This window comes from Rattus norvegicus, chromosome 2, assembly GCF_036323735.1.
Source record: "Rattus norvegicus strain BN/NHsdMcwi chromosome 2, GRCr8, whole genome shotgun sequence".
NCBI lineage: Eukaryota > Metazoa > Chordata > Mammalia > Rodentia > Muridae > Rattus > Rattus norvegicus.
The window spans coordinates 176,382,695-176,397,035 of record NC_086020.1 but is presented as its reverse complement, the minus strand read 5'-3'; the positions used below and the strand labels follow the sequence as shown (position 1 = coordinate 176,397,035).

General features: G+C 52.9%; 1 protein-coding gene across 11 annotated transcripts in view; it reads right to left on the bottom strand.

The window, feature by feature from the left end:
* The window catches only part of Arhgef2 (Rho/Rac guanine nucleotide exchange factor 2), a 57,270-nt gene that overhangs the window by 19,143 nt on the left and 23,786 nt on the right, over nucleotides 1-14,341 (bottom strand). For 5 of the 11 annotated variants that reach the window (XM_006232643.5, XM_017590882.3, XM_039102312.2 and 2 more), the window contains 2 exons: nucleotides 14,247-14,286; nucleotides 13,103-13,196 (listed from right to left, as the gene is read on the bottom strand). In XM_006232643.5, the coding sequence (XP_006232705.1) occupies nucleotides 13,103-13,196; nucleotides 14,247-14,286 (134 nt within the window). Of the gene's footprint in view, nucleotides 1-31; nucleotides 2,877-3,258; nucleotides 6,654-8,013; nucleotides 8,178-8,291; nucleotides 8,547-13,102; nucleotides 13,197-13,285; nucleotides 13,521-14,246; nucleotides 14,287-14,341 lie in introns of those variants that run through there. The other 6 variants (XM_008761152.4, XM_063281842.1, NM_001012079.2 and 3 more) reach the window with 6 other exon arrangements.

The following is a 14,341-nucleotide window of genomic DNA, read 5'->3' as shown; positions in this document are numbered from 1 at the left end:
AGTCCCAAAGGCTGCTAGGCCTCTGACCTACCTGACCCCGGCGACTGGGTTGCCTCCTGTTACCACTCATCTCCCTAGCTCTAGAGCTCTGCGTCCTCACTCCACCTTCCAGCCTTAGCTCTGCTCGCCCCCGGGCTGCTGTGCGCTTTCTCTGTGCTGTGCTGGGGGAAGATGCACAGAGAGAGGGTGCCAGCTCACCAGCGCTTTCCAATCTATGGGAGTTAGCTCCTCACATAACCATGACAACGGGTGTTGGAGCTGCTGTCTTCTAAGCAGTCATGGGGGAGCAGGGATGGCAAAGCAGGAGATCCCCTCATTAGACTGGCTGGGGGGACAGGAGGGAGAATGGCTCTGTAGACACCATCAACTCAAAGGTCAGGACCCCTACTCTAACTCTTCTACTTACACTCGGCCAAAGCCTAAAAGATCCCTTGCTGGCAGTGTGTGTGTATGCGTGTGTGTGTGTGTGTGTGTGTGTGTGCACGCTCGCACATGTGTGAGTGTGTGCGTGTGTCTGTGTGTGCGCGTGTGCGTGCACATGTGCCTGTGTCTGTGTGTGTGCGCATGTGTGCGCATGTGTGTATATGTGTGTGCACGTGTGTGTGTCTGTGTGTGCACGTGTGTGTCTGTGTGTGTGTGCATGTGTGTATGCGTGTGTGCGTGCGTGTGTGTCTGTGTGTGCATGTGTGTGTGCACGTGTGTATGCGTGTGTATGCATTGTGTATGCATGTGTGCATGTGTGCGTGTGTGCGTGCGCGTGTGTGTGCACGTGTGTCTGTGTGCGCATGTGTATACGTGTGTGTATGCATGTGTGCGTGTGTGTGCGTGTGTATGTGTGTATGTGTGTGCGTGCACGCGCGCGTGTCTCAGGTACCCGAGCATACCCCTGAACCCCGGATCTCAGCACTATTGAGTACCTTCTTGCCCCCTGGGGTATGTTTACCTTTGCCTTCAAGCTTTCCCTTACTTCCTCCAGCTTCTCTAAGAGTCCTTGAGTTCTTTTTTACGTTCCTCCCCAAGCTCCAAGAGCCAGAAAAGATGAAAAGGCAACATCGGCTATGGCAGCCCAGGCCTGTTAACTCTGCACTTGGGAGACTAAGGCAGCAAGCCCGGACTACAGAACAACTGTGGCGAAACAACAGCGTGCTCGCGCACTGCACACACTCAGACACACACAAGCGGCACTGAGGCAGTAGAGGCAGGAAGCTTGGGAGTTCAAGGGCATCCTTGGCTGTATAGTGATGTAAGGCCCTCTCACAACACCACCACCATGACCAAAAGAAAAAACAAACAAACAGGAAGCTTAGAAGAGAGCAGACAGAAAAGCAAAGGCACCTGACAAGCCCAGGTCAATCCCCAGGCTCCGCACGGCAGAACGGAACTGACACCCACATTCAAACCATGGCACACCGAGCCAGTAAATTAGAAAGGGCAGGGTAACTGGTACAGTGGGGCATGGCTCTAATCCCAGCTCTCAGGAGGAGAGGCAGGCAGATCTCTGAGTCTGAGGCCACCCTTGCCTACATAGCAAATTCCAAGCCAGTCAGAGTTTCACAGTGAGACCCTCTATCTAAAGTATTTAGTTCTAATTAATTAGAGGTGTTAGAGGACAAGTCAGGCAGGAGTGAAGCTCGCCTTTAAACCTAGCATTTGGGAGGCAGAGCCTGGTGGATCTCAGCCTTTAAGGCTAGCCTGGTCTACATGATAAGTTCAAGGCCAGCCTGGTCTACATGATGAATTCCAGGACAGCCAAGGCTACATAGAGAAGTCTTGTCTCGAAGGGAAAAAAAAGATGTTAGGGGACAAGGACACCGTGCAGGTGGCTGAGGCTGAGAGTAGGAGCCCCAAGTTGAGGACACTGGCTGGGACCCTAGGACAGAACGTCACAATTCAGTAAAAAACGTTCAGCCTGGGCCTAGATAAGCAGTCCTGCTGATGCCACTAACCACACTGGCAGTCAGAGGAGGAGGATGAGAAAAAGGGAAGTATAAAGGTGCTGAGTCAACAGTCCAGGGGCCAGAGAGCAACAGACCACAGTGCCCTGGGCCTTGGGGTGACCCAAGAGCAACAGACCACAGTGCCCTGGGCCTTGAGGTGGTCCGAGAGCAATGGACCACAATGTCCTGGGCTTTGGGGTAGGTTGGAGAGCAACAGACCACAGTGCCTGGGCCTTGGGGTAGCCTGAGGGTGACAGAGCCCAGTGATCTAGAAGGAGATAACCTCCTTTGTTCTTTGCTTCACTCCTTTCCACCTCAGCCATGTGTTTTTCCTTTCTCCCCCTGCTGTACTTTTGGGGTTTTGTTTGATAATTTTTTGTTTTATTTTGTTTTGAGACAGGGTCTATGTAGCCCTGTCTATCCTTGAACTAAAGATAGTCCTCCTGCCTCAGCCACCAAAGTACAGGACTTGCAGGCATGGGCTCATCTCTTTATCCTGACTGCTCTCTTCTCTCCTTATCTTGGTCCTCTCTCCTGTCCCCTGCTCTTGGCATAGACACTCTTCCTCCATGCCTTACATTCTCTCAGCCATGCATCTACTCCTCTAATGGATGGTCCTCCTCCCTCCCTGTCCCTGTGGCTGACTCCTCCTCTGCTAAGAGACACTCCTCATTAGCAGACTCTAGTGTGGGCCACTTCAGCATCCTCTGCTCTAGTGGATCCTATCTACCTGAATCACTAGAAAAGTTTCCCATTGCTCTGCATTCTAGCTGTCTTGTGGGAAAGTACAGCTCTTTAATTGCTTTTAGATCAAAGTCACCAGCTCACCCTCTTGGACTTCAAAGGCCAAGCCTAAATATCCCTTACCATATGCACTTGTTCTCTCTCCATCCCCCCCCCCACATATCTCTCTCTCTCTCTCTCTCTCTCTCTCTCTCTCTCTCTCTTTCCCTCCCTCCCCCCCCTTTCTCTCTCTCCACGTCTGCCCTCTCCTGCTTCTCTAGGACACCAATCTAGAGTATGAATAGTTATGACAATTTAATTAAAAACAAGCAAGAAAAAGGAGAATAGCAGTCACCAGAACAACTTGCCTGGCCAGGGCCACTCCAGAAAGAACAGTGTGCTTACAGACACATTCTAAAGCTGCAATAGGCTCTTACCACATAGCATTACCTCTCTGTATTACCTCCCTGGACAATTCTACAGGGAGTGGCCAAGGGACTGGGGCCAGAAAGGGCCCTAATAGCCCTTTGCCTCCTTGCACCACTGCCCATTTAGACCCCAGGTCTCTGGTTCTTGCCTTCCACCTATCAACACTCACCCTCTCTCCAAGTGACCCCTGCTCTAGGTGGTCAAGCAGAGGGCAGCAGCCACAGTAGCAACAGCACATCCCAGCACCACCGGCCAGCAGCGAGCAGCCCTGGCACGGCCTAGCACTATTGTCCCAGAGATGGCTGTACTGAGCCCGCCCCAGGGCTCAAGCTGTGGAAAATGGAATAACATGGGAACTGCTTACTGGGAGGGTGGGGGGTGGGCTGGTTTGATTCACTGTCTCCCATTTACACACAGCAAGCAGAACAGCTCTTCGCGTCCCCCATGCCACAGTATGTCCAGGAAGGGAGCAATCATAGCTAGGGGTGATGTACACACCAGGAAGCCCAGGTACTGGGAAGGCTGAGGTGCAAGGCTGGTCAGTTCAAAGCCAACCTGAGCAACTTAGCAAGACACAATTAAAAGAAAATGTCTAAACGGGCAGGGGATGTTGCCCAGGGTTCAAGGGTCTAATAGATGTGAAGCCCTACATTAAAACCTAGTACCACAGGGGCAAGAAAGACTTGTCATTCCTCAGTCCAAACATCTACCTCAAGGCTCAGAGCCCTTTCTGCTTGACCCAACCCTCTGCTGTCCAGCTCTGGATGTCCTCCTGCTTCTTCTTCACAGATCTCAGAAGTCTTCCCTGCTCACGGACACTATCCAGGCTAATGGTACATGTGGGATAATTGAATATCAAACTGAACAGATTTGGGTGTTTTGCCATACTCTGTAGTTCCAGTGCTTGGGGTGGGGGGGGGGGCAGAAGAATCAGGAGTTCAAGGCCAACTTTCATCCCAAGACCCAAAAGCCTCATTCATGTACAGCAGGCACCCAACGTGTGTTGGGAAATGGAGATAAAAAATAAAGAAAGACAGGGTCTCCGGTAGCATCCCTGCTCTGGGGACACCCTTTACTGCTTAGGAGAACCATAGGAACTTCTGTCCCCTTTCCAGTCCTTCCTTTGCCTCCTCCTGGAGCACTCCAGAGTGGGATCTCCTACTCCCTCTGACTGAGCCCTACCCTAGGGGTCAGGATGTCAACCCAAAACCTCCTTCCATTCTCACACCAAACCTTGGCCACTGTGGGGAGACAAGGTCTCGCCATCTTGTGCCCTAGGCTAAGAGAAAACAATGATTCACATAAAGGCAAAACTAGGCTCTGGCTTCCTGGGCTCCTCTGGATGAGTCAGAGTGGCTCTCCCAGTTCTCGCCGCCTTCCTCTCTCCATACCAAAGCCTCTGGGAGAATCGTGTGGTATTCACAATCATCACTGATTGTGAGAGATTGGCCTCAGCCTCTTTCTTAAGACTCCACAGCCAGAGGACTCTTGAAGGAGCCCACTGCGACTGAAAGCCTGTGGCTCCGCCCTGGACAGCTGAGACACAGGGTCACTGGATGTAAAGGGAAGGGCTGTTGTTGAGCAGGACAGAGCTTGCAAACTCGGTTTCAATTCCACAAGGGGACATCTATGAGTCTGGAGAATGAAGAGAGAGAAGATTCCTGATGTGAGTCCAGGAGGAGGACTTTGGATGGTCTGTGGGAGGCCCTGCTCCTTCAGACGCTCCAAGGAAAAGACTGGAAGCTGAGAGAAGGTAGACAAATGCAGACACTAAAACTACAGCCAGACACAAAAGAGAAGGCCATCATGGAATACACAAAGGCACTTAGAAAACCTCTGCTTAATGAAGGATGGCAAACCACTGGACTTGGGATTGGGCAGCTCCTGGTGATGCAGAAAAAGGGGCACTTAAGCCATAGGCAATAAAATCCAGCCAGAGACTCTGAGACCCAGTTACCCTGGACCCCAGCCTGCTCCCCTCCCAGCCACACCTGTCGGGCCAAGAGGGAGAAGGCAAGAAAAACGCAGACAGACGGGCATTTGTACAGGCAAACAATAGCTGTGCCAGACTCCCTGCCCTCCTGGCACAAGGCAGGCCAGCTGAGTTAGGAGGGGGTAGCTGCTGCCGGCAGCCCTCCCCCCACCTCCCTAAGGAGACACAAACAAACCCAGAAGGGTCTAGCCAGCACTTTCTCAGCCGTTTCTCTACCAGCTCCAGAAACCATGACCAATTCACTCAGAGCTTACAACAACACAGAAGCTGAACTTTAAAATGGGAACTGCTTTCTTATGTCCACTGAGCTTGGTGAGCACTAATTTTCAAAGAGCACCCCTGAGCATCTCTGACGGAGAGACACACCCCCGATACAAGAAGCATGCACACATGGGAATCACTGTTTGATTCGTGCCCTCCCTGATGGAAGGTCACAGTTCCAGTACTGGAAACCAAACCCTTCTTCACCTCCTCTGGTGCCCCTGGGTGTTCTTAGGCGCACCTCAAACATCTTGCAGTCCCTAGATGACCTCTCTAAGTCTAAACTCCCTGTGCCCAGCCTTGCCTCTTTCTCCCAACTCAGTGCTTTCCTGAACACCCATGGCCCCTAGGATCTTTTTGGATGGCCTCCAAACTTCAGCTTCCTAGAGGACCCAACTCCTCCAATCTCTCAAACTAATTCTGGATTCTTCTTTCCCTCCAGGGCTCCCCCAGCTCTGCCCTCCTGGCCCTGCAAACAAAGCCAGCCACCTCTCTGGTACTCAGAACAAAGGCAGCCGCTCTCCCGGCTCCCCATCAGGCACAGGGTTCAGGAAGACCCATGGTGCTCCTGCTTTGTTCTGTGGGCCAGGACCGTTAGGGCTCAGGAAAGTAGGCTGGGGAGATAAGGGGCTCTAAAGATGGAAGGAGCAGCTTTGAGGCTTGAGGAGGTAGGAAGTAGGGCAGAGAGAACTGAGGGGGCGGAGAACAGAAGACAGCCTGGAAGAACAGAAACAATGCAGAGAAAAGGGAAGCATCGAGGGCGGAAGGAGAGATCCTAAGCCCGGGGAAGGAGAAAGGGGCAGGTTACACTTGAATTCTTCCTTCTGTGAACATATCTAGGAGTAAGGAAAGCGGTGGGGAAAGGCAGCGGATCTCTGGGCTGACCCTTCTCCCTCGTAGGTAGCAGGGAAGACCATGTTCCTCAAATAATCTCATTTCCAGTGGGCCCCCCTACTCTCCATCGCAGTATAAAAAGAAAGGAGACAGCTGGTGTGCTTGGGGAGGGGAAGAGGGAGATCCAGGGTTCGTGGCTGAGAACCAACTCCCCCACTTCGGTAACCACAGCTTTCCGGAGGTGTCCCTCCCCTTCCGACCAGCTCAAACTGACAACCTCCCTCCTCTCCATGGTCTCTTTGCCCTCTCAGAACCACTCACAGGTCTCTGTGAGACCAGTCAGACTCCCCAGTCCCTCCTCCGTAGCTAGCTAGTCACAAGATAAAAAGCCAGGCCTCTGGATTTCCAGTTACTGTGTTATGGAAAGAGAAAAAGAAAAAAGAAAAACAGGGGATGAGACGCCAGGTGTCTGGACTAGAGAAAGGCCCCCTGAGAATGTCTTCGTACAGCCCCACAGGTCCCCACCCCCCCCAATGGCTTTCCTTTTTAGGGTGGAACCAAATTTCCGTGCTTTCAAAAAGTTCCCCCCACCCCCTCTGGCTTCACTCCAGGGTCTCGCTCAAACGGTTGAAAAAATAAACATAGACTCCGGGTGCTGGGGCCTGGCCTGTCGCTAGGGTTTGTTAAGAGCCTGTCTGCCACCCCACAGTTCACACTCAGTCACCTCATCCTGGAGCTGCTCAGAGTCCTGCTAGTTTTCTTCCGGTGAGCAGATTTCCATCCTGAAACCCTACAAAAAGGCCTCAAACTGAGCTTCCTCCCCAAGCTCTCCACCCCTACCGACCTTCTCCCAGTGCAGTAAGACAAGTACCTAGCGCCCGGAACCTGGAGGAAGGGATAGGGCAGCTTTCCATTCGCAGAGAGTGGCTTTTCAGCCGGAAAATGATCTGCTTGGCCGCCTGGCTGCGGGAGGGTCATTAGGCTCTCACTAAGGACAGGGATTAAGATTAAAGCCCTTCCTGCCCTTGCTTTCCGAGAGAGCCTTATAATGTGAGTGCCCTGAGGTACAGGGAGGCGCCGTCTGCCTGAACCAGGCTCCCCCCTGGCTTCACTTATTCATCTACAAGTCCTCCGCTTCACCACTTCCTGTGAGCTGAGGTGAGGAAAGTCATGGCATTTTGGGAGTGAGTCTGAATACAAAGACAAGAATAAAGGACACTTGAAAAAGCGCGCTGGAGAGGTCGCATTGCAGTGTGCTGATAATTACACAGCCAGACTCCAGATGACAGGTGAAGGGCCCCCAACCTGAGGCGATAATCGAAATACGGCTGAGGGGAGTGGGGTGTGGGTCAGCCGAGACAGCTGGAGAGCCAGGATCCTGGAGGCTGATGGAACAGTTAAGGGTGGTAACTACTCTGGGTTCCTGGCACCGAGATGCTCAGAATGAGAGAAGGCATCACAGCCACACAAAGGCAGCTCGCTTCACCTGAGGAATCGGCTTGGCCTGGCGGGGAAAATGGGCGGCCGCTTGCTGTCTTGACCCCAGACACCCGCCCACCCCAGGCAAGAACTGAATCACAGCTGGAAAGTCCATCCGCAAGAAGAGGAGGAGCTGACTTTTGTCTTGGAGGGGCGGGAAGGTGGGGGAGGGAGCTGGGAAAACACCCCCTCCGGCCCCCTCCACCCGATGGTGGGGACAAAGGGGGAACGACCGAACTGGCGCTAGGGGGCACGGCCGCGAGCAACCCCCGGAACTGGGGTTAGGAAAGGGGTGCCGGAGAGCGTCGTCCCCAGGAACCCGACACGCTCGCCCCCCTTTCCCGCTCGTTCCCTTACCAGAGCAACTTTCTTCCGAGCGGCCCAAAACACTCGGTCCTGCCGAACCACTGGTGACCCAGCTCAGCTCTCCTAGATCCCAGCACAGAAGCTGCGCGGGTGCTGGAGACGCGGGTCACGTTGCGGTCCTCCAGCCCCCTCCCCACGCGCTCGCAGCCCCACCCACCCCGTCCGGCCGCGGCGCGCGGACTCCGGCGCCCCAGAGCGGGCGGGGGGACGCGGGGCGCGGGGCGGAGGCCCAGAGGTCGGCAGGGCGCCCGGTCGCAGAGCCAGCCCACCTTGGTCGCCTGCTCCTTGCTCCGGTCGATCCGCGCGCGAGTGAGGGATTCGATCCGAGACATAATCCAGCGTGAGCCGCGGGAGGACGCGGCGGCCCCGGGTGTCCAGCTCCGGCGGGGGAGGGGTCCGGCCGCACGCGTCGGCCTCGGGGACAGGAAGTCTGAGTCCCCTCGCCCCTGCACCCAGCACCAGTTCCTCAAACCCTAGTCTCCTCCCCCACCCGGGCTCAGGAAGGGGAGAGGCGGAGCGGAGGCAGGGCGGGGTACCCGAGCACCGGACGGGATGCCGGGGTTAGTGTTGCTGCAGCCTGCAGGACAGGGGTCCTTGGACAGGTTCGAGGATCCCTTTTCCCTTTAGCGCCTAGGGACACGCTCTGACCTCAGCGACCTCCTCTTAGCTCGGCTGTCCTTGAAAAACACTGGCGCCCATTCCGGGTAACTTCACTCTTTAAAGACCCTCAGGTTAGAGGATTCCGTCACCTTATCAGTAGCTGGGAGACCTAGCCGTAAGAGCCCATCAAACAGGCTTGAGTACACAGACGGCTTTTACAATGTTGAACTGATATGACAAGAGGGAGGGGGAAATCAAAGGGGAACTAGAAACTTCATCTTTAGCCGGAGTCACTCCCCCAAAGGAGTGAAGAAGGAGACTCATTTCCAAAGGTTAGGAATCCACAGGAGAAGGTGTCCTCCCCTCACCCACAAGCACTCTGGGCCTTGTGGACCACACTCCGGACCATCCTTCTCAGCCCCACCTTTGCCAATTAAAGGTGAGAAGTCTCCACCTTTCCTGAGGCTAGCTGAGGAAATCCTTCCTTGTGTCCTGACAGCAGTTTTCTCTGTCACAGGAGACTAGAAACAACTTGCCCGGGTCAGGAAACATTTGAGCTCGCTGAGGAGTGTGGAGTGTGGGTGGGTTTTCATCTCTCTGGACCCTTTGAGTCAACTTGAGTTTCCTGCCACTGGGGAAATTCTCCAGTCTGCTCCATTTCCACCTTTCAAGGCCTCCCATTTCTCTGTAAAAACCAGAGCACCCTGGAACAAAGCTTTGTAAAAATTTAAGGTACTGCCTAATCTAGTCCCAAAAAAGTGTGTGGTAAAGAGGAAGAGAGAGAGGCCCAGCCACTGTCACTTGCTTCTGCCCTTTTCAGTAACAGGACAGGATGGTGTTAGGGCTGCAGGTTTCCAGCCCAACCCAGTGCTCTTGGAGTGCCAATTTTAGCCTCAGTCTCTAATTTGGGCTCTGTTGCCTCAACCACCGGCTGTGCTGGTTGGGCTCCTCAGCTCTCACCCCTACTCTGCTCCGCCCACTCTGCTCCTCTGACCTATCTCCTGCCTCCGAACTCCCTCACCTTTTATACCCATTCTCCGGTTTAGGATTCTTATATAGTAAAGGCCAGGAAAAAGGAAACAATGTCAGTCCAGGCTAGCCAGATGAGGCAGAAAGATCTTTCCCAGACCCATTCTGTTTTTCTCTGAAGGAATCCTAGGAAAGGCCTCAGGGCCTCCCATGTACCTACTGGCTCTGGGCCTTCAGACTTGCCCCCTTGAGTGACCAGCCAAAGCTGAGAAATGTACCGTCAGCCAGAGGTAAGAATCAGCTGTCTGGTTTCATCACTGCGGGGCTAGAGACCTCTGCTGGGCTGGGACCTCCCTTTTCTCTAAGGTCTGAATCAGAAATTGATATAAGCAAAACAGAGTAACCAGTAAAATCTAAGTTTGCCCCCAGACTCTTTGAGGGTGTGGTCAGTACATAAAGCCCATGTTGGAAGGTCTGTGGAAGAGGTGGGTAACCTCCCCACTCCTCCAGTCTTTTACTGTGTTTCCCCCAACCTCAGCTTGCTGTCCGTTCCACCTACTCCCTCTCCCTCATGTGTCCTGGAAAATCAAACCTTTAAAACCCTCTGCATAGTGCACTATGTCTTCAGCTTGACTCAGTTTTCTATAGACTCTGGAACAATTAACATTTCCCCTTTTTTTCTGGGGGTCCTCCTTTTCCCCAAACCCTTTCCTTCCAGCCCCCCTGTAATCCTATCAGTGACATCTTTGAGAAATTGCTCTTACATATATATAAAACCAAAAACTTCTGCCAGAATCTAAAAGTAGCCAATGCTTTCTTTGGCTCATTCAGCTTGAAAGAAAAAAAAAAAAGTACCATTCTCATTGACAGCTGCAGGGGGAGGGTCTGGTTTCCAAAGGGCCATGGCGGGGGGGGGGGGGGGGGGGGGGGACCAAGAGTGTCCCTGGCTGCCTAGATGCAAGCACACACAGTCCACAAATCGGCCTTTCTTCTGATTAATGTGAGCCTTTTTTTGAGCCTTGGACATGACTTGAGGATGACTAAGGTGTATATAACCACAGTGGCTTCCTAGCAAGAGCTTGTGGAGGAAGGCTTAGGGGTGCACCGGCCACTTGCTATGATTGCTCCACCTCTAAGTAGCCCAGCTTCTAGGTTATCCTGTCTGTGAAATGGCGATTAATGTAGTATCACTACCCTCTGTCTCTGCCAGAGCCATTCTAAGAAGTACAAAATGAGTTCTAGGAAAGTGTCTGGCCACCTATAGGGTGCCAGTCAGGCAGGGAGAAACAAGCTACCTCCTCCTCCTCTCCATCCCTAACAATGTTCAGCACTGGTACCCAAGTGGGGGACAGAGAAAGGGAGCGTGAAGTAGGCACAAATCATGGAGGGAGAGCTCCAGAGAAAGTCGGGCCCAGAGACCCTGGGGAACATAGACCAAGAAGCAGGACAATATGCTGACCTACCCTAGCTCTTCTTGTTCCCTGTCCATGCTCCAGAGTCTCTACCCAGGTTCCCCTTCTTCAGGTTACTCAATCTCCTTCAGGGCTGCTAGGCCAAGGGTGAGCAAATGCAGTGTGACAGCCTGACAGAGCCTGTGCCCTGGGGGGAGGGAGACTCAGATCCTAAGGGCTTCCTGCTTGCTTGTTTTCTAGCTGTCTGATTCCTGACCCTGTCTGCCTCCCCCGTGTCCATGTCCAGGGGTTCTGAGATTGTGATGTGTCCACCATATGTCTCCATCAGCTTTAACTCCCTCTCTGGAAGAGTCCTAGCAATGGCCCAGCTTATATCTCTACCTTCTATGCCCACCTGTAGGGAGGGAAGCCTGCCCTCAGAGTCTGGCCTCCAAAACCACCTGACTGGGGAGATCTCATGATTCTGCCAGATGACTAGGATGGTGTTGCCTCCAGGTTTCTCTCAGTGCTCAGATGTGACCTTGGGGTGGAACCCACGTGCATACCAGAGGGAAAGGAGAGTGGCTTATTGTGCTGCAGTAAGTGGAGCCTGCAGTCCCAGTGCTCAGAACACTTGAGGCAGGATGGTCAGGTAGGCTGCGGGGCTGGGTAGTCATAGGCAGAAGAAGAAAGAGGGGAGGAGAAAAGAAGAGAAGGGAGGAAGGGAGGGAGGAAGGAAGGAAATCAGGAAGGGAGGGAGGGAAGGAGAGAGAAAGAGGATGGGGGTCACTATGGCTAGGTGTGGCAGTGCATACCTGGAATCCTAGCAGAAACAGAAGGATCAAGAGGTCAAGATCTGGGCTGGAGAGATGGCTCAGAGGTTAAGAGCACTGACTGCGGGGTTGGGGATTTAGCTCAGTGGTAGAGCGCTTACCTAGGAAGCGCAAGGCCCTGGGTTCAGTCCCCAGCTCCGGAAAAAAAAGAACCAAAAAAAAAAAAAAAAAAAAAAGAGCACTGACTGCTCTTCCAGAGGTCCTGAGTTCAATTCCCAGCAACCACATGGTGGCTCACAACCATCTGTAATGCCCTCATCTGATGTGTCTGAAGACAGTAGCTACAGTGTACTCCTATACATACAATAAATAAATCTTTAAAAAAAAGAGAGAGAGTTCAAGATCTTCAACTACATCATTTAAGGGTTGCCTGGGCTATATGAAACCCTAGCTCAAAAACAAACAAGCAAATGAATAAGAAGTCCGAGTGGGGGGCTGGGGTAGTAGCTCAGTGGTAGAGCGCTTGCCTAGGAAGCGCAAGGCCCTGGGTTCGGTCCCCAGCTCCGAAAAAAAGAACCAAAAAAAAAAAAAGAAGTCCGAGTGTGATGTCACATTCGTAGAATCTAGAATCTAGATGGTCAGCACTCTGGAGGCTGAGACAGGAGGAAAGGCCTAGCTGAGGCTAGCTAGGTTATGTCATAGTGGGTTCCAGGGGAGTCTGCCCTACAGAGGGAGACCCTGTTTCAAAACAGCATAGAGTCTAAAAAGGAAGAAAATGGAAGCTCCCTGCTTCCCGGAGCCAAGGGGTAATGACAGAGGAGACAGCAGGACACCTTCACTTCCTGGCATCCGAAGGCACACGCCACACATGTGCTTCAATAATCACACACCTCGAAGCTCCCACTCTGCCTGTGGTCTTATTTCAACCCTGCAGTTGCTGTATCCACCCATAAAATTACGAGTGTAAAAGCACTTGGAAAACTCTAACACCCTATGAATAAGCAAGAGGCACTGCTTTAATTATCCTTCTCTTGTCCAACAGGCAAGATTTCTGTTGCCCACCTCTTAGCTATGGGTGGCCTAAAATGAGGGAACCCTGGACCGGTTCTCAGCTCCTGCCCCCTTTTCTCTTCCAGCTGTCTGCAGCAGCTGTCGGCTAAGCTGGAGAGGAGGGGAACAGAGAAAGGCTGATTTACTGGGGCACTCAGAGCTTTGAAGGTACATCATATATTTATTCCCTTACAATGAGAGCCCTTCCCGAGTCTCTAACAGGAGAATTGGGGAAGGGTGGACAAGGAGGATAAGAAGGGTAGCAGCTCTACGACTGCTTCCCAGGCTGACTCCTACCTTGTCCCTGCCGGTCATGCCCAAAAGGAAGCTGAAGGTCCGTCGCAAGGAGGACCCTGCCCAGGTCCCCGAGTCCTCTTCCAGCTGTTTACCACTGCAGAGAGATGGGGAAGAGGTGAGGAGTAGGGAGCTGGAAAAGAAAATAGACCACAGGGATGGCAGGACACTGGAGATAATCCCCACCTCTGTGGCTCTTCTGGATCAGGATGCTCAAGTTTTCCAGGCCCCTCTATTTATGAGAAAACTCCAGACTCCTCCCAGATAACAGCAGCCTCCTGCTTCCTCTCCAGCTGAAGATAGGAGGGCCCAGTCCCTCTCATGCTGTTCTCCCTCAAGAGTGGAGAGAGGTCCCTCCAGGGGGCATTTCCCCCTCTCAGAACAAGAGCCCTGTGTAGACCCTCTGCTGTTTGGAAACTAGCCCCTGGGCCTAGAGCCAATAAAGAACTGAATTTCCTGGGATTTCATCAGCCCATCCCATGAGCTAATCCCGACCGGAGCCAGGAGGTTGTGTCAGCTAGAGAATTTTAGGATCACAAATCAGAGCCCGGTTCTTAAAGGGCCCATGTTTTGCCCACACAAACACACTGAGCGTAAGGGCTGCCCTAACCTAATAAGGCTTTGGCCACACAAGCCAGATGAACAGGTGCTGATTTTGCATGCTTATTTGCACAGCTATTGAAACGTCCCGCATCCATCTCCTTGTCTAAGCTCCGTTTTCGGGCCCTGTCCCCTCTGCTGAGAATTCCACAGCCCTCAAATAGCTCTCCTTAGAATCACTTTCCCTCACGGTTATCTGTCATCCAAAGCCCACCCGTGGTCACTGTCCATCCAGCAGCAGAATGGCCAACTCCCCCATACGTCTCTGACATCAGCCAGCAGATCTATCTCTCCCTGCTCTTCGGCTGATTCTGTAGGGTTTGGCTACTCCTTCTCTGTTCCATCCCTCCGGGCTACTGCACAACAGAAAGCCCAAGGATTCTATGCAGCTCAGGATGGCGGCGATTGAAGGCCTCTCTCATCGGAAGTGTTGCGGGGTGGGGGTTGGGGGACAGTGTTTGAAGAAGCAGGGAGTCAGGGTTACAAAGCCTACACCCATCACTCCTACATCCAGGCCTTTTGTGGGCTCAGGATCCCCCAAACTCACCATTTGTTGAGGTCTGTGGCATGGGACTGGGATGAGTTACCTGCAAAGTATACAAGGAAGAGAGACGTGTCTAGAAAAAGCCAGACAAAGGCACC